Raw genomic sequence first — 23,036 nt, 5'->3', positions numbered from 1 at the left:
AGATAGTTAAGTACCAAAAAGATTCTTTAGTCATTATTTCTCACTAGAAACAAAAGACAATGAAAAGAGATAAGGAAAGTGTTCAATTATGAAAACAACCTTATGCTAAAAATCGTACATCTCTTCATTATTGAGTTGAAACCGCGTTTACACTTTACATGGTTGCAACCTTGGCATTTGGTTAAACCCTATTAAGGTTTCCTACCCCTCACATAAATTTTGGTGTCGGTTAAATCCTATGATGGCTAATCTTTCATTTCATAATTCATACTCCACAAAGAAATAGTATGTAAACACTATGGAGCCCACAAATTTGGACCACTCTCCCACAACCACCCCATCTGCAACTAATTAATTAGTATAACGATCTACTAAACTAGATAGAAAAATGAATGTCCGTACGTTTTACTATTTTGCCCCTCTGAGGGTATTTTCGTAAATTGGTAAATATCCATCTCCCCCCATATATATATGTGAAAAGGAAAAAAAAACAAAAGAAAAGAAAAGGGAGAGAGAAACGGGAACGGGAGAAGAAAGGGGGAACGGGAATGGGAGGAGAACCATTCTCTTCCGTCGCGAAAAACGGCGGCGCTTTCTCACTACTGCTTCATTTCCATTTCCTTCTTCAGCATGCTAAAAAAAACGCCTTCTCTCTAAAATAAAACACACCACCGCCGTCAACCTCGCCGTTGATCTTGCCGTCGCCGCCGTCGAACACACTGATCCACGGTTCTCCATCTTTCATCAGCATGCATGTCACAGATCAAGCCTCAATCCTCTTCTCCTCTACCCCTCTCCCTCAATTTTCACCTTGGGTTTTCATTTTTATTCAAATTCAAACAATAATTTTAGAGAATTGAATTTTTCAACTTTTTAATTTTTATTCAATCAATCTAATTGCATGCAAGTCTCCAGAAAGTTGTTTTTGTGATTTTAAGGGTTTGATTTTGTGGTTTTGGTTTGTTTTAGGTTCAGAAAAAGGTTTTTCAGAATTTTATTGTTCTTGGATGATTTTCGTTTTCTGGGTTTCTGTTTGTGGCTTTTTTTCATGCTTTCATGTGTATTTTGGTGAGTTGGTATCTTAATGAGGGTTTTGTATTTGTTTGGTGAACGCAGAAAAGGGAGGAAGCAGGACAATTTGTGACTGTAGCTGAAGACCCTTTTCAATCTTGTGTAACAGTTTTCATTCTTCTTTAGAAAGCGGGATGTGTCTGATATTGTGATCTTCAAAGCACCATCTTGGTTGAAGGTATATTTTACTGGCACAACAGTTCAATTATTGCAAGTTTTTGGTCATATTTTATGTTTATGAATTATGATGTTTATTGTTTGATCCGGCTTATGGTGTTTCATTTTGAATTGTTGAATTTGAATTCATATACTTATATATATTTCACTTGTGGTGTGAAATTGTTGTTGAATTTCATCAGGTTTATGTTTGATTTGAATTTAATTTGATTTGGAATTAGTTTTGTGCCCTAATTTTGTGTTTGCAATTTCAGTTTTGGCTTCAATTTGTTGTGTTAGTGTGTTTTTCTGCTTCCAATTTTCGATCTTTATCGTTTAATTAACATGGGTTTTGTTCATTCTTTTAAAATAATTGAGCTTTTTTCTCATCTTGATAGTTGAAGCCCCAAAATTACTTTGATTTTAATTGGTTAATCCCAAATTGGTGTTGTGTGGTTCATTGATTGTGCATTGTGAGAAATTTAGAAGCATTGTATAAGTTGATTCAATTCAAATCAATGATTTGTGTCCTGTTGAGAATTGTATGAGTTTATCTTATCACATTATTTTAATGATTTTAAGCTGCAATAGACATTTTCATATTATTTAAATAGCGATGATTCTATCAGATTTTAACTTGAGAAGTTCCATTAGACTTGATTCCTGGGAAGTTAGGTATTATTGGCTTCATAATGTGTGGAACAAATTTTCAAGCCGTGGATTTTGGACATGTCAAAGGTCACTGCTTGAAGAGTTGAAGTAAATTAGTTTTATTCTTTCTTTTTTTGATCATTTTGGTTTTGTTATTATATCATAGCAATTTTATTGTGTATTCCACTGTATGCATATTGTCTAAATACTGCTTTAATTAATCATTCTTAACCAAAATGAATTTAACTATGTGTTCCATACAATTTTTTTTGAAGCATCATTGACTAAAAAAGGATCTGCATCAACAATGGGCATTATTAAGATCTTAACAATTTGAAGTATTATGACTATTCCATAATTTTCTGTTTTTGTTTTATAACGATAATGATCATAATTTTGGTTTACCTTACTTATGCAGTCATTGATTGGTCATTTTGATTTGGATCCGAACCGGGTTTTTGATATTGTAAGTTGGATCTCTTCAGGTGTCTATTTTCCCAATAAACTCAGGTGCCTATCTGCATTATCATTTATTGTTGTATTTGGCTACTGACGAATGTTTCTTATCAGATACTTGAGTGTTTTGAACTTCAGCCAGATAAAGGTAGACATAAATCATATAGCTCATGCGGTACAGAAGCAACGAAGTGCATCCATCGGTGATTTTGAGATTTTTCATGGTAGCGGTTCAAATGTTTGGAGCGTAGTTGGATCTGGATTGCTGTAATATTTTTTTTAAAAAGTTATGCGAATTTTTGTGGGAGCTTCTAAAAATAGAGCTGCTAATTTTTGTGAACTTGGCCAGTTAATTTGGAGTTTGAATTCTTTAATCCTTTTGCAGATGTTCCTTTATCAAATGCTCTGTGGAGTTGCTTATTGTCATTCACATAGAGTTCTTCATTGAGACTTGAAACCACAGAATTTGTTGATATTTGGCGCACTAATTCAGTAAGGCTTGCAGATTTTGGATTGGCTAGGGCATTTGGCATACCTGTCAGAACATTTACACATGAGGTTTACTATTATTTACACATTTACACATTTGGCATTTGTTTTTTCTTAAAGGGTTTGATTATTGAGCATGCTTAATTATGATTGTGATAAAATTGATGATGTTTTGTTTGTATGCAAAACAGTTGAGCATGCTTAATTATGATTAGTACTAGATAATATAAAAGTGCAAATTATGATTGTAACATACATGTGATATAATTCATGCTTTCATTTTTCAAAGAGTATAAGTTCAAATGTATCTCTATTCTCTAAAATTTGCTATGTCCTATAATTGTACACACATTTGATATATGCCTACATAAATATGAATTTGTTGGTTGCGAAACCAATTAGATTGGAAAGCTTACTTTTACTACTTTAATACTGTCAAGTCTTATATTTTTATATTGGTTATGTGATTTATAGTGATTTTATGAATTGAGCTGTTCGATTTTACAAGTTATGTTGCATCAGTCAGCTTAGAAAGTTAACATCTTAAGCTTGGAAACTCCTTTTCAAGTGGGACCAGTTGCGTTTGAAAGAGGACATACAGTAGTTTCTTCATGTTTAATTTCATAATTTTATAATTTGCCTAAATGTCCCAGTTGCTATTTAAACACAGCTGTTCTGTCACAGAATTTTAAGGTACATGGTTGACTTTAGGTAATCCAAAACTTGAGTTATATGAATCGGCTTGAGAAGCTGTTTTTCCAAGTTTATGTCTATCTTCTCATCAATGTGTATGTTATGTTGCAGAGACAAAGAAACATCATGAAGAGTCTTAATGGTTATAAGGTCATTGAATAAACAAAAACTTAGGAACACTCTATTAGAACTTCTTTGATTTGAGTTGTGTTTTTTCTCTTCCATTTTAAGTCTTAACTTTTCTTTATTTTCATGATGCATGTTTTTATTTCCATTGCATTAATCCTTGGTGATGGACTATACAACTTTATCAAAATTATATATTTTAGTGCCTTAAATTTTCAGGCCGGCATGAAAAAGAGGGATCACAATGCAGGTAAATAAATGACCTTTTATCACTTTTTGCTGTAAAAAAGCGTATTAACAAAGCTATTTATGCTCTGATAATAAGTCTAAAAAATGAGTCACTTCAAAAGTGACAAGTGGTTTAGGTCATTATACAAGTATATGGATAATTAGTTAACAAAACCGTAGGCCATGATGCTAGATAACTTATAATTTTAAGATCCTAAACTCTCACATTTTGTCTCCTCTAGCATGGAAAAATTTTCTGCACTATTTTGCACAAATCATACTTGAATATGAGTGTTTTCAACCTTGGTGGATCAATTGAAGATGAAATAAGGTGGAAGTGCTAGGCAGCCGCCTTGAAACTAACCTTTGTTTGGAGGGAATATGAAATGTTGTTTTGAATGTGATTGTTCTCTCTTGGACATCCTTTGTCACCAATAGTGGTGATCAATTTCAGTGTTGCTAAGCTAGCTTCTATTATCCTTTTAACTCAACATGTTCTTACATATTTTAGGATAATTTCAAGCCTGCAATGCTCATGGACTTTGTTGTGTTCCTTTATATGATACCTTAGGTATGATCACCTTCTTTGGTATCTATCTACCTACTGAACAATATGAGAAGTGATTTTGCCTTTGATTTGTGATGACACAATTAGAATGAATAATGTTTAGTTGAATGTAACTTCTACGTACACAAGGAATTTGTGACGGGTTCAAGAATAACCAAGGCAGGTATTAACATAAATAATTAGTTATCAATTATCGCAACAGGGACTTGCTTTTTCGTTTGATTTTTGTGCATCATATCTGATTTCTTGCTTTCCTTGGAGTTCTATTTTTTCAACTATAAGTAGTTTCAATCAAAATTTAGGTGTCACTATATTGTTGATGCTTGCTTTTTCATTAATTATAGTCAATTGTTGCTCAACAATGAGTGGTTGTGGTTATGGTATCTTTGCATATATTAAAATGGTTTGGGAAAGATTTTGGAATCAAAATTCTTGACAAAGTTCGTTTAAGATGGATCATCAGAAGTCAAAGGAACACTTGATTTTTAAAGATGGGGTGAGAAAAAATAAAGCAGCAAAGGCTAGACTTCTTAGAAAAAATGTTCTCCAAGTTAAGAAAACAAGAAGGTTGAAAACAATGTCAAAAGAAAATGCTCCAATCTCATGTAAATGTTCTATTTTTTTATTCTTTTTTATGAATATGAAGTTTGCATTTTCACTCATATTCTAATCTTTTGGAAATTGTATTCTGGCATGTATATTTTGTATAATATTTCAATGACAACTTCACTTCGTGGTGATAATAACCAACTTCGAAATAATACTAACATGATCACAACTTCTACAGCTGCATTACCTAACAAACCATTAATATTTACTGCTGTGAATTCTAAGGTGAATCAGAAAATAGAAGAAAGTAATGTTACCTCATCTAAAGTCTCAGAGATTCAAATCTCTACTCCTCCGCCGAGTAACGAAGCAATGCAAGAATCAATCCACAACAGGAAGAAATGGATAAATGATGAGGAGAACTCTTCAAAAGTGGTGAGAGGATTTCGTAAGCTTATATTCTTTGGAAGAAGGAGTTGAAGAACCTTTGTGGATTGATACTTTTTCACAGAGGGGTTCACATGAACTTATGAATTGTTCATGGAAGTTATGAGTTCTCTTTATCCATGCTTTTGGTTATTCAATATTTCAAAAGAGAGTTTACTTTGTCCATTATTAGCTGAGTAGAAAGTGTTTGGCAAATTGAATTATTTGTTGTTACTGAACATACTCATTCATGTGACATGGTAGTCATGTGGAAGATTGTAGATAGTTTCTAGCTTCCCACACCTTATAAGAATAATACCATGTGGATTGGAATTGCTATCATACTAAGGAAGGATACCAAGTATAATACATTTTCCATGTTTTGGAATAATAATATTTTCCATTAGAACAAATTTCCTTCATTACTTTAAAAAGTTTATAGCAAAAAAGTTTTTCGGTTGGATCGAGGTCCACTTCTGGAACCGCACCCGCATTAGTAGATGTAATGATCCTTTTTAGTTTATAAATGTGCAACGTCTTTGACTGTTTATCATTTTAGAGTTATTAATCTGCAACATTTACATATATGTTCTTAGATAAATTTATCAACATTATTAAAAAGAGTAGAAACCTGAGCGCAAATACGAATCGGTTTTAGTAATAAACAGATTTTCCAAATTATAACTTATTCAAACATATAATAAAGAATTTCAAAACCATAGTATTCTAATTGCCCACGGGTACCCGTGGGTAAAATCCGTCACGGACATGGAGCGGGTAGCTAAACGAGCATCCACGGGTATAATAAACGGGTATTTGACTACCCATTTTAATATGAACACAGACACGGATTTGATTGTATCTATAACCACGGGTACCCATACCCGATAATAAATTAAGTAAATTATTAAAATATCTTTATATATCATATCTTATTACTTAAAGTTTTAACATTATTGAAGAAAATTTTACCGCCCACCTAAAAATCCTCAATAATAACCTATTTTTATTTTAAATTTTTTTAATTCAATCTTATTAGGTTTACCGTTTCCACTTCATTCACATCATAAAATATATAGATTATCTAAGAATCATGAATTTCATATGGATTATGTATGATTTATGAAATTTTGAACGAATTATGTATGGATGTTTAAAAGTTGAGGTTTTTTGGTAATTAAAAAAGTTTTTATTTGTACCAAAAAATAAATAAATTCAAAACTTCATGGATACTCATAGATACCTGAATACCCACGAGTACCCGTATAGTGGGTACCCACGAGGTTAGATTGACTCTGCATAATGCAGGGGTGGTGGATCGGATCAAGTACACAGTTCACAATTATTCTACTAAATTAACTTTACAGTTATTGAGTTGTGGAAAGCCACTACTTTTCCAATGCACGTTTAGCCTTCTCAATTGTTGTCTTCGCTGCAACTTGCTTTGCATCTCTCTCTACAAAAAAGGTCCTTAACGTTTTCATTTGTTAATCGTGATAAGCCGTTTTGAACATTTCATTTTTTAACCCGTGATGCAGGAGTACTCTAAATATTGTGTTATGGTTTATAATTATCTGTTATTTTGCAATCTATCCGTCCGATATAATATTTTGTCAAAAAAGTAGCTAACCCCCGTGCGAAGCACGGGTTTGTAACTAGTTTGTCTAAAAAAATAGTATTAGGTAGTGTTACCATTACGCAATTTCACCCTCCTTATTAATTAATTAATTTAATTTAAAATCTCAACTTTGGTCTATATTTCATTACTACTACTCATGTGCTACACATATTATAGGATCTGGCATTAGTGACAAGTGTACGGTTGGCATGTGGTAGTGCATGGGCATTATTGCACATAACCAAACCTATAAAACAATAATAATAAAAAATTAAAATTTGATTCTGTCCTACTCATAAGTATAATGATAGTAAATAATTTTTAACCAAATTTGGTATTGAATCAAGTACTATTAATAGAGGGGTTCATGAAGTTGCATAGAGTCAATAAGGTTAGGCGTGTAAATCAAAAGACGGCACATGCTATGTGCTGAGAGAGCAAAGTTGAATTGCAAAGTCATCAAATTCTATGAATATTACATATACTATATTGTATTAACAACGTAAACATATATACACCCTTTCAGTTCTAGCAAAAACCAACACTGTCTATCAACAATCTTAGCAAGAAATTCAACTTTATAGGGCCTACATGTTTATGTATTAAGCTTATAAGTTATAATAGCTTCTTGATTTTTCTTTGCTGTCCATTTTGTGTTGTTGCTCTGCTCACTTTGGTCTACATTCTCTATCATTTTCTTTTGTGCCTCAGATCAGATCTATGGCTGAAAAGGTAAAGTATATTTCAATTTCCATCAAAATTATCAATCTTTCCTATCTCCAAAACAAACACATAATTGTCACACAAATTAAATTGTGATCTTCAATTCATTTTAATTGGTGCTTTTATACTTGAATTTGTATCATAGCCATGTTATGCTATTCTTTTATTAATATCATAAATTTGTTTCACCATGGTCCTATGTATAATTTTAATTGTTGATTTTTATTCAGGTGACCATTATGAGGCTCAAGGTTGATCTTGAGTGTGAGAAATGCTACAAGAAGGTTAGGAAGCTTCTCAACAAGTACCCTCGTGAGTTCATCACCTCTACTTTCATTTCTAACTATTTTACACATACATATAAGTTATTTATTGTTTTATTAGAATTTGTGGCATTGAAAATTAAAAACACTTGTATGCATTTGGATTTTCCAAAAAAATGTAAAAGGATATAAAATTGAGCTAATTTTTGGGTGTTGAAATTTTTGTGAACAATATCAGAAATTCGAGACCAAAAGTATGATGTCAAAGCAAACATTGTGACAATCACGGTGGTATGTTGTAGTCCTGAGAAGATTAGGGACAAGCTTTGTTACAAAGGTGGAGGTTCTATCAAGAGTATTGAAATAGTGGATCCGCCAAAGCCCAAACCAGCTGAGTCCGAGAAGAAAAAGGAAGGCGAGAAGCCCAAGTCCGCTGAGCCCGAGAAGAAAAAGGAACCAGAGAAGAAAAAAGAAGGCGAGAAGCCCAAGCCCGCTAAAGAAGCCGAGAAGCCCAAGACAGCTGACCCAGAAAAGAAAGTTACTTTTGTTTCTGTAGTCAAAGATTCAGATAAACCTAAAGATGCGGAAAAGTCCAAGCCAAAGCCTGAAGCTGAAAAGCCCAAAGACAAGCCTGCACCAACTGCTATGCCTATGATGATCCCACAAATGCCACCACCTATGGCAGTTCCAGTTGGGATGTGTTATGTTCCACCATGCTACGAGGGTAGACCTGTTGGGCCATACGGCCCATACCCTAATCAGTATGGTGGACCACAATGTTATGACGGATACTATGCAAGACCAGTATACGATAGCTATGGTGGAGGTGGGCCGTGTTATGTGGGCCGATGCGATCAATATCTCAGCGAAGAAAACGCAACAGGGTGCACAATTATGTGATTCTTCACATTCACATAACTTCTTTTAGAATCGTTTCTTTGTTTTTATAACTAAAGTTATTAAAATTCATACGTTTCATAGAGAGAAAAAAATGAGGCGGGTGGAAAATGAACGTTTATTTGGTGGCTTGAAATGCAAATAATGTATACTATCACGTTTTTAGTTCAACAACTTTTGAATAATAAACTTGCAATCTGATTTGTACACTGGAATATTTTCTTTTTGTTGAAAGCATTGAACTTTCTAACCACAATCACCCACCGACACTTTTTAGGTCATTGTCGTAATAAGGAGGATTCTCAACACGAGGAATAATTCATGAATAAGTTATCTAAAACGTCCTATGACGTAATAAGATTTAACGACAAGGACCGATAGTATCTTTGTAGTGGTAGTAATAACAACAACAAGAAGAACAATGTTTTTTCATTAAAAAAAAATGTTTAAATATGATTTTAGTTTATACAGATTAAAGTATTTTTATAATTTGAGTCTTTGTAATTTCTTTTGTTTAGATTAAGTCCTTGTATTGTTTTTACTCTTCGACAAATAATGTTTTCTAAAAAAATCACGTAATGTGACTCAATAAACTGAAGGCAAAAATACCTGACAAAAAAAAAACTGAAGGCAAAAACTAAAAGCAACTTTTTTTTTTGAATTTTTAATGACTGATTGCAAATTAAAAGGAAAAATTACAAGGAAGAAAACTGAAAAATACTATAATTGTAGGATTAATATCATATTTAAACCTAATAATATAATAATTTTTATTATGTAAAAGATGCTAATTTTTTTGGTGCCAACCGAATATCTTCCGCGTGCGCAACTGCGGAGATCAATCTCTCAGAACCTTGTGAGACCCAGGTCCGTTCCTATGAAATAAGAGGCTCGGTTCTATTTGTAAAATAGGCCCCAGTAAAATCAAAACACAATTCTTTTTGTGTAGCTAAGTTTCATTAAAAAAATCAGAATCAGAAGAACTTTTAAACACGAAACAAAACAAAACAAAATAAAATTTAAGTGAAAGAGAGATGAAATTTACCTAACGGTGTCGTTTGGAATGTCACTCCTACGTCGTAGGAAAGGGGAAAACAAATGGTTTATGCGAAAAAGAAATAATTGTTGTGATTCTTTCAATGGGGGTGGGTATTATAATTTTTTTTGAGGCCCATAGTTTTTAGAGATTCGGTTCGGTATCGCTTCTTGCACTCCCCAAGGTCCGGCCCTGGTGAGATCCAAATGAGCGGCAAACTCTCCGTAAGAGTTTTAACGCTGCCGGATGCCCAAAACTGAATTCCATTCCAGGACTTTGGTTAAGTTAAAAGAGACTTGTATCTTCTCATCTAAGCGTTATTGGGTTAAAAGACGCTAATTTAGCATGATGGCTTATGGTGGTGAGGAATATGTACAACCTTTTTTTTTTTAATGTCCTTTTTCTTGGCAAATTTAGTATGATGTTTTGAGATGGTTATGGATTTCTTGTGCTTTGAGAAATTAAGGTGTGGATCATGTTTTACGATTTCATGGTTTGTTTGATTGTGGGAGAGTTTTGTGTGTGATGTTGAAATTGATATGGTTGGTTATCATATCGTCTATTTGGAAATATATGAATAGTGTCATCTTTTGTAATCATAAAATAAATGTGATTCATGAGAATGCTAAGAACATACTTTCTAACACTTTCTTTAAAACTTATTGGTACATTGAATGAAATTAATATAAATCTCACAATTTTATATGAGATTTATTTTTAAAGTGAAAGATTCACTTTGATTTAACCCAATAAAAAATACTTAAATATTAGAAGGAAAAAAAAGTTAAAAAGAAAGTTTTACTAACACTATTCATGTGATTATTGAGAGCATCAAGCTTCTATCGTGGACATGACTTAAAATCCCACGGTGCATTCAGTTCCCTAGGTGTTTAAGTTTCACGATGCTTATGTATTTTGTCTTGATTTGGTGTAACTTTATTTTTTTTGGAATATAAAAGTTTAAGTGTCGTTTGCTTTTTGTTTTTGTATTTGAAGTATGTTATTTGAATAATAATGATCATGCTAACTAGTGTAGAGAGTAAAAGCACAATAAAAACATGAGAGAGTCGTCTTAAAATGATTTTAAAAACATCATTTCTCTTCTTATTTTGTCTTTTGGATCCTCTTATCATGTTTATGTGGTCAGATTTTGAGAGAAAACAATTATGGTCTACGAGGGCTAAGTGGTTGAGTCATTCTCTTTAGTTAAAAAAAAATTATACTTTGGGAGTCTTAAATAAAGTATAAGTGGTTAAGGATTGAGGGATTAACATTTGCCATACAAACATTTGGGAACTAAAGTTGTTTAAAAATTTAATGGAGGTCAAAATCACAAATTAACTATAATAGAGGTACTAAAATAATGTATAGCCAAGCTTTTATAAGAGGTAATAGTTTGGACAACTGTAAATTGGCATTTAGGGTAAGATCAGTTGTTAGTTATTTAGCTTTTACTCCATGGTTTTGGTGTGAGAAATAAGAATTTTGTGTTAGGAGGCAGCCACCAAATTGACCATATCACATATTCTCCAACAGATAGTGTTGCATAGTCACACTTTAGTGGATAAATGACCTCAGTGGACAATGACAAATTGACAACCATGATTCAATCATTATCTTTTTGCCATAGCAGCCGTTTCGGCCTGAGTAGCACTTGGGTGACATTGTGGTTGATGACATTGTGACATTGGCCAACAAAAATGTCACAAGTGTCTTTCTTCTTTCTCTTTCACAATATTTTTTTGTTCCTTTGTATGCGTGCGACATTGTGGTTGGGCAATGTCACCAACCACAATGTCGCACAAGTATTATCCTTTCGGCCTTGCCTACATTATAGATCCATGAACCTAAAAAGAATATGAATTAATAAGAACTTGAAATTCTATTGATGGTGAGGTTAGATAAGATTTTTTTTTAAGATAATGTAATTTTAGAGGGTGATTTAAATTCTTTAATGTAGAATTTATTGTTTTAGTGATAAATTTGGAAAATTTTAAAACTAATGGGATTTTATGCTTGCAAAGCTAAATTTAAGGACTTTTAAATACTAAGTGATGTCAAAGGGCCCTTCAAAAAAAAAAATGATGTCAAAGGCAGGTATGACCATTAGGCCTAGGTCGGATGACCACCCTTAATAGGTAGGGTAAAACCATGAATTCATGGGTTCGCATAATTGTCTGCAAATTTAAATGGGTATGAGTGCGGGTAAGAGCACTATCCTGCTCATTCCTAAAATCCGCATATACATATTTATATACTATGATTAATAATTTATTTATTTTTGGTGTATAATTAATTAACTTATTTAGTTATTTAAACCTATGCTTAATATAATATCTGCTACTCTTGCTGGTGTACAATTTTTTAGGGATATTTTGAAAGTTTTTTATTTGTTTAAATATACTAAGATTCGTATTATTTTATGAGTTGATTTGAATTTTTTTAGATCATAGTTTTATTTCAATTGTGATATTTTTTTGTCTTTTCATAGTTTTTTTTTTTTTTTGTGAAGGATTTGTCTTTTCATAGTTAAAGTGTTAAAGTGCAAGTATGCGCACTCACGTCCCGTAGAATATGACGAATGACACTAAAGTTGTTGCCCACAAGAATATAAACTCGGGTACGGACATTATTTTACAAATGCGGGTATGAAGAGGGGTACTATAGTACTCTGCCCTTATGGTACCCATGGACATACCTAGACTCAATTTTTTTTTATTTTTAATAAATAAAATGCAAGTAATAGCCAATTTACGATGCTTTATTGTTCTGTATCTATCAACAAAACGAGAACGCAACATAATGTCGATAAAGCATCATAATGTCGATAAATAAAGAACAATAAATGAAGAGAGAATTTGTGGATTTTTTTTTCTTCATATTTATAAATTAGTCCTTACATTTTGAAATTTTAATCTTGACTTAATTTTAATTTTGAACTTTGGGAATTTGAAATTTAAAACTTTGTGGATTTATATTTTTATCCCAAAGTTTTAAATTTTGTAACAATGGCCTGAAAAAAATTTAAGAATGAATAATTTTATTATAAGAAAAAAGATAGAAATAAAGAGAATCTAATTGAAGTATTTGAATTGCTTAAAATTATAATTTTTTTAAATTTTTCAATATCTTCATCCAAACATTTGATAGAAATAGTAGCAAATAATAAGCTAATAATGTATAGTAGATCAGTTTCTATATATTGAATTTGAAGTAATAAGTAGTGGATGTCTCATAGCGTTAAAATTCTCACATATGTCCTTGTGAGGTAAGCTCAATTAGTTGGGATAATGCATAAAATATGCAAGGTCCGGGGTTCAAACATCGGTCACTACCAAAAAATTCTCACATCTTCTTATTAACAAAATAAAATAGACATATATTCTAAAAAATGGAATTGAATTTGAAGTAATAAGTAGTGGATGTCTCATAGAGTTAAAATTCTCACATATGTCCTTGTGAGGTAAGCTCAATTAGTTGGTCTTAACGAAAATATGGGGGGGGGGGGGGGGGGGGGGTGATTTGTGTGTGTGCGTGCTTGGATTAGCATATCCTCAAGAAAATATGTTTGGTGATCGATATTTAAACAAAATGTGATTTTGCATCTAAAAGAAGGTTGTGAGATAGTCTTTTGGTGGTCTTAATGAGTGTCTTTACGACTTTGTTATCATGACCTTTATAAATCAATTATATGTGATGAGGTAATATAATCATCCAAAATTGATAAACAAATATAGGTGTAGCCAGCCACCACAAGGAACCAAAACTCAATAATAGTGTCATCCCAATCTATAATAAGTATAATAATTTTCAAGATTCTTTAGAACTTACGATTCCATTAACGGGAAAATTTTGTCATGTAATCTCCTTCTTCCTTCTTGACCACATGCGTTGGTTGGATACATTGTTAAACAAAGAAATTAGCTGGTGTTTAAGGAATCTACTTGTGCTCAAGCGTCATTAACGGGAACTAACAGAGCAAAAAATTGTGTCGGTAGCACCGTCGTGTTGTTCACATAAAGCATTATCAAAACACTTGTTCATTTATTTTTGGGTTATTAGATGCTCCAAATATTAATTAGTATAATTGATTTTTCGATACAAAGTTAAGAGAAACAAAGAGAAAATATAGCAAAACGAAAAAAGAAAAATTATATATTAGTTTTTGGAAACATTATGTGTACGGTCTTTTAAGTTTATATTTTTTGAATTGGTCTTTTAAGTATTATTTTTCTCTCTCAAGATTGTCCTTTATATTATATTTTGTTTGCATTGTTAACTTTTAAGTTATGATCATGTTACTCAAAAAAAGTTATGATCATGTTGTATTGTAGTCATTTATACTAGCCACAACTTTTGTTCTACAATTAAAGATGAATAACATTCAATTGTACACAGTGGGAGCTAGAAATTTTAGATTGTGGGGACAATATTCATATTTTTTTTTGGTGGTGATGAGGGTTTGAACATCAGACCTTGTATATTTTATGCATTGTTCATACCAACTGAGCTAAGTTCACGAGGACGGGGGCAATATCCATATACTATAATACTAAAAATGTTATTTTACCAAAAAAAAACTATATATTATTGGAGATAGTGCAAGATGAAAGTAAAATAATCACCTTCCAGTAGTATATAAATGGAAGTGAAATAATAGTACTTGAGAAATGTTAGCAACACACATTCTAACACACACTTTCCAACACACTATAACACTTTTACAAAATTACTCTTATCAAATATTAATTTATTTACATTTCAATAAATACCAAGTGGAAGTCATTGACTTGAGAATTGGAGCGGGAATAGGCTGACTCGAGTTAGGTTTTGCAAATTATTTGTATGTACTTAATATGCCAACCTTGTAGGCCTAAAAGACTTTATCTATAGTTTATGGCATGACTTTTTAGCTAAATAGACTTCTAAAAAAATATTGGTATTCCCTGTTAAACAAAAAAAAAAAGGTCTAACCTAATATAGGCTAGGTTAAAGGCCAGCATAACCCGTTCTCACATGTACTTGCAAATAATGCAACTATTAGTGTATAATAGAAAAAAAGTGTTTATGATTGCATTGAAAATTAAAATGATGATTTAATTTTGAAACAAATTTTTACTACAAATGAATCACTTACAGCACAAAAGAAACATATGTTATGATCAATGAATCAATTTATCAATAAATAAAATATTAATTAGTTGGACTAACTTTACTTTAGTAAAATAATTTTTTTATTTTTTTACTAAATAATGGGGTATGAAGCTGACTTAAAAATAATGTTATATACTAAAATTAATAAGTAGTGGAGGCACATGCCCACACAAAGGTACATGTAGTTCTGCCACTGATTGTACATTTATTATATATTACATTAGAGATGAATGACTTATTGTTTTAAGTTCGTAAATTTGAATCATTGCTCATGAATATTTCAACAAAGCTCTAACACGACTACAAACCATTTGAAAAGATTCTATTAAGTGTAATTTGGATAAAATAAGATGGCTGAGTTTTTACCAAACCATTTGAAATAATTGTGTGTTTTATATTATTTTAATTCAGTCCATACTTCATACACATGTAAAAGATTTTCCCACAACCACTTTGATTTGATGTATAGCATGAAATTATTTCTTACCCATTCTTCATATACCAAAGATGACTCTTGAAGTCATGCATATTATGTGAAAATTAGTATTATATATGTTAAAAGGTGGATTCTAAGGTGAGGGCTCAATTAAGTCCCTCACCGGTGGACCATCATGAACTGTTATTAAGAGTCATTAGATTAATCAAGAGCACACACTTTATTATACACTCTCTACACTTTATCACACCTCACCAATTTTTCTCTATCCTCCCACCACCACTCTTCAATTTACTGTATATCTTCAACGGTTTTAATCTCTTTTCTCTGGGCAGCACTTTGGTGCCATTAATGGCACCAAGATAGATGTGTTGTGTGGCCCAGATGCAATGACAATGTGTTTGTGTGGTCCAGATTTAATGGCACGGTGCCATTAATGACACCAAAGTGCTACCCCTTTTCTCTCCTTCAAGGAATGCAACCACCTGGCTTGGATTCTGACCACTACAAGCCGTGTTTCAACAAACTAAATCATAAAAAATGACTTTGCAATGTTAATCTCTGAAACACTAAAAAACAACCTCCATATTTGATTCATTTATTAAGTTGAGAATGAAATAAAAGATCGGAACAAAAAAAGATCGCGTTAAACAAGAAACCACTTGACTTTATTAAAATGACATTCTACATGTGTTTAAATCTATTTAGGTTTGCATGTTTTTATCAAGGATTTTGGTTTGCAGTTTGATTTTTGCAAACGTTGTTTTGTCACAATTTTAAGATGTCAACAAGCATCTTTGCGTTCAGTGAGAAAAAAAAATCATCTTTGCCTTATGAAAAGAAGAAAATCATCTTTACTAGATTTTTGGCGAGCCAGAAAGAACTCTAATGGAGAGAATTAGGAATGTGTAGTTGCTCTTACTTTAAATTTTAATGGTGTGATATAGTGTAGAGAGTGTATAATAAGGTGTGTGCTCTTGATTAATTTAATGACTCTCAATAATTGTTCATGGTGGTTCACCGATGAGGGACTTAATTGAACCCTCATCCTAGAATCCACCATGTTAAAAATACTAATTGATTTTAAATTTTAACCCATAAGACGTTTATTTATTTATTTCCTTAAAAAAAAAAGTTTATTTATTATCTATACTAGCGTTTAGACGAGCACGTAGTGGCGGATCTTGGAATATTTTTTGGGGGGTGCCAGAATTATATGAACTATATATTAAACTGTGTGAAGGAGATATCATAACTGTTAAATGGTCCAGTGGTTTATTTCACTTGATTGCAGAGTAGGGATGCGGGTTCAAATCTCTACAAACTAGTAAAAATATAACAGAAATAGAGGATGGAAGGGTCGAACCCGCGACCTAAGTAAGAAAAACAAAGATCATTTCCACTGCGCCAACTGAGTAGTTGTGGTAAGATTATGCCTAATCTAGTATATATAGAAAAGTTGGGGGTACCATGGCACCTGCAGGTCCCTAAGAAGATCCGCCCCTGCGAGCACGTGTCCGTCTGTCCCATCTTCTTATTGCGCTAATACATATAAATTACAAACAATAGTTTTTACGAAATTTTGATTAAAATTATAGGGATAGATAATAAATATTTTGCACTTTCATATTGTAACAAACTATACTTATCTTTTCAATGATACCAACAATATAACAAATATAATATCTTCAAAAAAAATATAACAAATATAATATACATTTTTATCTTTTTGAAATGACACCAACAAAATAACATTCTTATAGTAAAATTTGTTTAAAGATATAATTGAAAAGATAAAAAGTCAGGCCAAAAGAGTCTATTTTCTTTATATATAGCATAGATATCAATAATTTAACTTTGAATTTTATCTAAAACTTTGAGCTTTACCTTAAATTTAGAAGTTTGTTGTTTTTAAGTAGTGATCGTGACAACAATAATTGCCGGTGCAAACTTAAAAAACAAACAAATACAAAATACAGTTTTTCTGCAAAAAAAAAAAAAATATATAAAATATTATAGTTTCAAAGCCACTATATATCCTAAGGTTAAGTTTCAAACCCATGCACATATACACTACGAAACTGAACATCTACAAATGGTTAATAACTTAATATTTCATTACATTTTCTGTTACATTACACAACTCTTAGCCACATTTAAAATTACACCATCAAATGATGATATATCAGATAAAATAAAAGATGCTTTTTGTTGCTTCATAGTATATGCCAGCAATAATCGTCTCCAATCAGACCCAATTGGAAAAACTTGGCTCAAAGATTATGTTCCCTTGAAGATACCAATTTAATGTCTGAAAGTATTATAATCCCTGGACCGGAAGATCCATACCCATTGTAACGTTGTGAGGGCAAGAAAGATGATGGATTTGATGAATTGTCCAGTTGAGAGTAAGAAGACCTCAGTCTTATAACGTAGCATAACTACTAGCTGATAGTTTCATTATGATTGATCAGTTCCTCTTTACTGTCGATGATGATAGCAACAATAAGTTAGAAAACACAGTGAATTAAGTAGACCAACTTGGCCATCTCTTCTCTGCGAAGTCAGATTCTCCTCCGTAGGGTTTGCGGCAACGTCCAAGATTGTATCAGCAAAGTATTGAAGTGTAACTTTGAAATATATGAATAAACTTAAATTTTAAAAAGTTTAATTTTAATTGTTATATAATTCTTTTGTAGTCTCTGCTTTATTATTTAAATTGAATCCATACTTCATCAAGATTTTTTACAATCCCTTCCCCCATTCTTCGTGTACTGATTTGAGCTTTACCTTAAATTTTGAAGTTTCGATATTACAATATATATATATATATATATATATATATATATATATATATATATATTGGTCAAGTCAATGTTACAAATTTTAAATAAACAAGATATTTTTTTTTTTGAAGAAGCTAAAATGAGGTTTATTCAAAACGCAAAGAATCCTAACAAGCACAAGGAATGCACAATTTAATATATTTTAAAGAATTCAATTTTAAACTTAAATTTTAAATTAAATAAAGAAAAGATTAAACTGCTTGTCAAAAAAATGATTAAACTTAAATTCAATTTTGAATATTATATTATTTTTTGAGCGGCTGCTTTATTATTTAAATTCAATCCATACTTCATTCATGTGTAAAAGATTTTTTAAAATCCCTCCCCATTCTTCATATACCAAAGATGTCTCTTTGAGGTCATGTAATTTTTTTTTTCCTTCAAAAAAAAAGTCATGTATTTTTTTTTTTACTAAAACAGAAAAATATGTTGATGTTTTATTTTTTGAGGAAAAAAATATGTTGATGTTGAGCTTAACTCAGTTGATATAGATAATGCACAATATATGCAAGGTCCAGGGTTCAAACCCCGACCACCACCAAAAAGAAAAACTCTATTATTAACAAATACGAACAAACGAACAAAAAAAAAGAATGATAATGCACAATATATGCAAGGTCCAGGGGACCACCACCAAAATACGAACAAACGAACAAAAAAAAAGAATGATAATGCACAATATATGCAAGATTCAAGGTTCAAACCCCAACCACCACCAAAAAGAAAAACTCTATTAGTAGCAAATACGAACGAAAAAAAAGAATAACAACAAATATGAAAGAAAAATAATAGTAATAATAATAATAATAACAACTGCTACTAACAAATTTGATCACCGACAAATATGATTCCTCAATATATCTTCTCTCTCCTCATCAGAGTTCACTTGTTGGAATTTTTTTCTGCCCTTAAAATAATCAAAAATTATTTTTCTACCCTCCTTTTTAAAAAATTTCAAATATGCCATACTTTTTTATTTCTTATCATCCCACAACCCCCTTTGTAGGATATCCTTTTTTTTTTTGACTTATTATATCCCACAACCCCTTTCTGGGATACTTTTTATTTTATTTTTAAATTTTTTTTAAATATCCCACAACCCGCACTTGTGGGTTATATAGTGATATATATATATATATATATATATATATATATATATATATATATATATATATATGGTTAAATATGTTTTTCGTCCCTATATAAATATACCAACTTTTCGTTTTAGTCCCTTAAGAATTTTCCTTCAACTTTTAGTTCCTATAAAATTTTCAATCACTACTTTTTGGTCTCTATAAATATACCAACTTTTTTTATTTTTTTTAATGAAATTGTGCAGAAATGTATAGAATATTGTAAAACTCACTTAAAAAAAATAGAATTTTTTAACAAACATGAATTAAATATGAATTTTTTACTGCAAAAAATATAAAAATTCATATTTTGGTAAAAAATTCTAATTTTTATTTGGAGAGATCCTTATATATTATACATTTTTCTGCAAAATTTTATTTAAAAATATGAATTCTACATATGAGTTTACTTTAAAGGAGGACTAATAGTTGAAGAAATTTTTTAGAGGGACTAAAACGAAAAGTTGATATATTTATAGGGACCAAAAACATATTTATCCCAAAAATTTAAGGACTGTACCGTTTATTTATTATCTATGTATTTTTATTTATTGACTGTAATACATATTTGATGTAAGAAAAGTTATATGTAAGGTATTTTAGATATAACATAATTGTTGTAACAAAAAAAAAAAGATATAACATAATTGTCCTAAACTATATATGATTCTTCAAACTAACATATTTTGGAAACTATAATCAAAACTTTGACATTGTACTTTGAGCGTAATGTTGTACTAGTGTATGATTAAAATTTATACTTTTAAAAGAGATGTCAAAATATTTTTATTTTAACGTTTTTAGGATTCTATTTTATTTTTTGTCAAAAAAAAAAAAGGATTCTATTTTATTTAAGATAAACTTTGTCTCATAGAATTCTAGAAACTACTAATGACAAACGGAAAATCTCTGATAGAACTCAATTGTTTATCATTTTTTTTTAACTAAACTTTTCGTGAGTAATTTTTTAATGGGGATATAACTCTATGTATACGCTATAATTGCATGGTGTGAGAGTTTCCTGCATTGCTGATGTAACTTGGAGATAAACCTGCATCCCACTCCTATGTATGAAAACCCACGTATATTCATTTTGTTAGCCTTCCTACATATTCTAAAGAGATTATATATGTTGTTTGATGTTTTTCTCTAACATGGATTGACCTCTTTTAAACTTCATGTTTTGTTAATGCCTAAGTCCTGAAATAGATTTTAATATGCAGTTTCACATCATTAGGATTGTAAATTCATTCGGTACCAAGTTGAAAGTTAAAGAATATTACTAGAATTTCTCAATTAATTTAGTCTCTCTGTTCAAAGTTTTTAAAGAAGTTAGTGTTGTTAGTTTAGAGAATGATGCTTGTCTCTAGACTTTGGCTTTAAAGAAAATGACAACTGAATTTTGCTCTTACATGAATGAGAGATGGGTGGCCTTTTTATGACAATTTTTAATGTCATAGAGGAACAAATAGTTGATGAGATTCGACAACAGACTTCTTTCGATAATGAGTTTTCACTTTTAAAGATACTTGATACAACAGATTCTGAGGTCAAGCCACTTACTGAAGAAAACATTTTAATTCTAGTACCTTATATGTTTAAATATCTCGAAGTTGTGTATGAATCAACTTTATACGAAAATTATGCTGATGATATACTCCAAGCAAGTATTTTGTTAAAAAATATCAAAATCTAGAGTGTAAGAACCAGTCTAATGAGATCTGAAAATCCAAGACTACTGGTTTGCTACAATATTTGCAAGTATACACACTTAAATAAGTACTAAAATAATTAGGAAATATCATTTCCTATAATTCATTCACTTAATCGGTCAATTTAGTTTAGGGAGCAAAGAAAAGCAATGCATTGTTTCGTTTAAACATGTTAACATATAGTAGGATGAACTTAAACAAATATTAATAGCTCAAAGACTTGGATCTGAAGTGATGCAAAACATTTAGGACATGTATCCCTTGTAACTACGGAGGTGTCATAAAATGTTCTACGACGCTATACCATTTGGTGTAAAATAAGAATGTAACATGTTTATCAGCTATTATAAGCAAAGTTTCATTAAGATTACCTTATGTTTAAGATATTGTTTATTACACTATGGCTAAGAAGTATGATTCCACAATCCTGAGTTTAGGTATTATGATAGGTTCACATATGACAATTAGTAATAAGCTATTACAAACTTGACTGACCTTAGTTTTCTATTTCTAGGTTCACTTTTTCATTTTCTTTGTTGATGGTGGTTTTGGATCATATTTTTTATCCAAAATCACCATGTTCATCTTTTTCTCCCTACTAGACTTTTCACCCGTGCTGTCGCACGGGTCTCACAGATTCACTACAAAACAGAAAATTTAATAGAGAAATAATATTGAAGTTAAGATTGTCCCAAGATGTCCTATAATGTAAATTAAAAGTTTTGTAGATCTGAAAACAAACTTTATCAAACTTATTTTCATATTTACAACAAAACAGTAAAATAAGTAAATTTTTAACTTTTTTTTTTGAAAAAATGGTGAAATTTAACTTTTGTTTATAGTTAAGACCGAAAGAAATATATATTTGCATTGAAATCCAAATAAAATATTATTGAGAACTATGTATATTGAATATTTGTTACATTTAAAAAAGTGTTAGCAAATCAATAATGGGTTAGTATGTACCGAACTTAAATTAGACCTTCTTACTTGATTTCTTTTTAGCCAAGTACCACTGCATGCAAAGAAATGATAGTATAGGTTCAAAATTCGACCATTTAAAAAAAAGTTTCTAAATTTTATGTCGCTTAAATTGTTGGACCTACAATCAAATTTAAATCAGAGTTTAACTATGGTTTTATCATTTAGCGCTTACCATTCATGTTATTTATTATTAGTATTGTTTTTTTAAATAGTATTCTTTTGAAAACATGATCATCTGGAGAGTTACAAATATGGAATTAAGGTACCACCATTTAGTGTTGTCAAGAATTATAAGTTGGAATCAATGAGCACAACTACACATCTACACTGAAACTTTTAAAACTGGAGTGATAATCATACCAAGTTATATTTGTACATAGAACAAATCAAAACAAAAGCACACATCCTTGCACTTTTTAAGATATAATAGAGGAAATTTTTTAATCTCCAATCTGCAACAAAGCCACTGTCAAATACATAAGGAAGGTTCAGATGCACACAGATTTGTAGTCATGATACAACCAACATGAACCTATCAAGAGAAAATCATCTTGCACCAATGGCATGATCAACATTCAACAATGCATATTTCTAGTCATACCGGCACACATGAAACCTGAAATGGGTGATGCATAATATATCTTCAACTACCACAAATTAACTCACATCACATCAAATTCAATTGAAAACTGAAAAGATTATGTTAAATCAAAGCAAACTTAATTTTTTGAATACCAATTAAAACAACCATATGCTCGTAGAAAATAAGCAATAACATTATTTTCTTGTCCTTTCCCTATCACAACTTTAACAATTGAAAT

The 23,036-nt window shown here is 31.0% G+C and overlaps 1 protein-coding gene and 1 long non-coding RNA gene across 19 annotated transcripts; both read left to right on the top strand.

Moving 5' to 3' along the window:
• The first annotated feature begins 397 nt into the window (after window positions 1–397).
• LOC146944789 (uncharacterized) lies at window positions 398–5,826 on the top strand. Of its 18 annotated transcripts, none has more exons than XR_015026075.1 (7): window positions 400–729; window positions 1,117–1,249; window positions 2,297–2,344; window positions 2,449–2,601; window positions 2,720–3,892; window positions 4,382–4,441; window positions 4,783–5,826. It is a non-coding gene; the product is annotated as an uncharacterized LOC146944789 (long non-coding RNA). The 18 variants fall into 18 exon arrangements; XR_015026081.1 differs by having other exon boundaries at window positions 401–729; window positions 2,720–3,666; window positions 3,862–3,892; window positions 4,382–5,826; XR_015026082.1 differs by having other exon boundaries at window positions 401–729; window positions 2,720–3,666; window positions 3,846–3,892; window positions 4,382–5,826.
• Window positions 5,827–7,416: 1,590 nt separating this feature from the next.
• On the top strand, window positions 7,417–9,129 carry LOC146944788 (uncharacterized). Its single transcript, XM_085743128.1, has 3 exons — window positions 7,417–7,763; window positions 7,985–8,066; window positions 8,256–9,129. The coding sequence occupies exons 1-3, from the start codon at window positions 7,752–7,754 to the stop codon at window positions 8,915–8,917; spliced, it is 756 nt and encodes a 251-aa protein (XP_085599254.1). The 5' UTR covers window positions 7,417–7,751; the 3' UTR covers window positions 8,918–9,129.
• The last annotated feature ends 13,907 nt before the right edge of the window (window positions 9,130–23,036 follow it).

This window comes from Medicago sativa, chromosome 2 (genome assembly GCF_051527215.1).
Source record: "Medicago sativa cultivar Bolivia chromosome 2, Bolivia_mono, whole genome shotgun sequence".
Taxonomy (NCBI): Eukaryota; Viridiplantae; Streptophyta; class Magnoliopsida; order Fabales; family Fabaceae; genus Medicago; species Medicago sativa.
Note: the sequence above shows the minus strand (reverse complement) of the source record. Positions and strands in the feature narration are given on the sequence as shown.

What these genes read in the sequence shown, in the direction of transcription:
- LOC146944788 (XM_085743128.1), top strand. An exon ending in GCTTCTCAACAAGTACCCTC is followed by an intron (nt 8,067 to 8,255) that starts GTGAGTTCATCA and finishes GAACAATATCAG; the next exon opens with AAATTCGAGACCAAAAGTAT.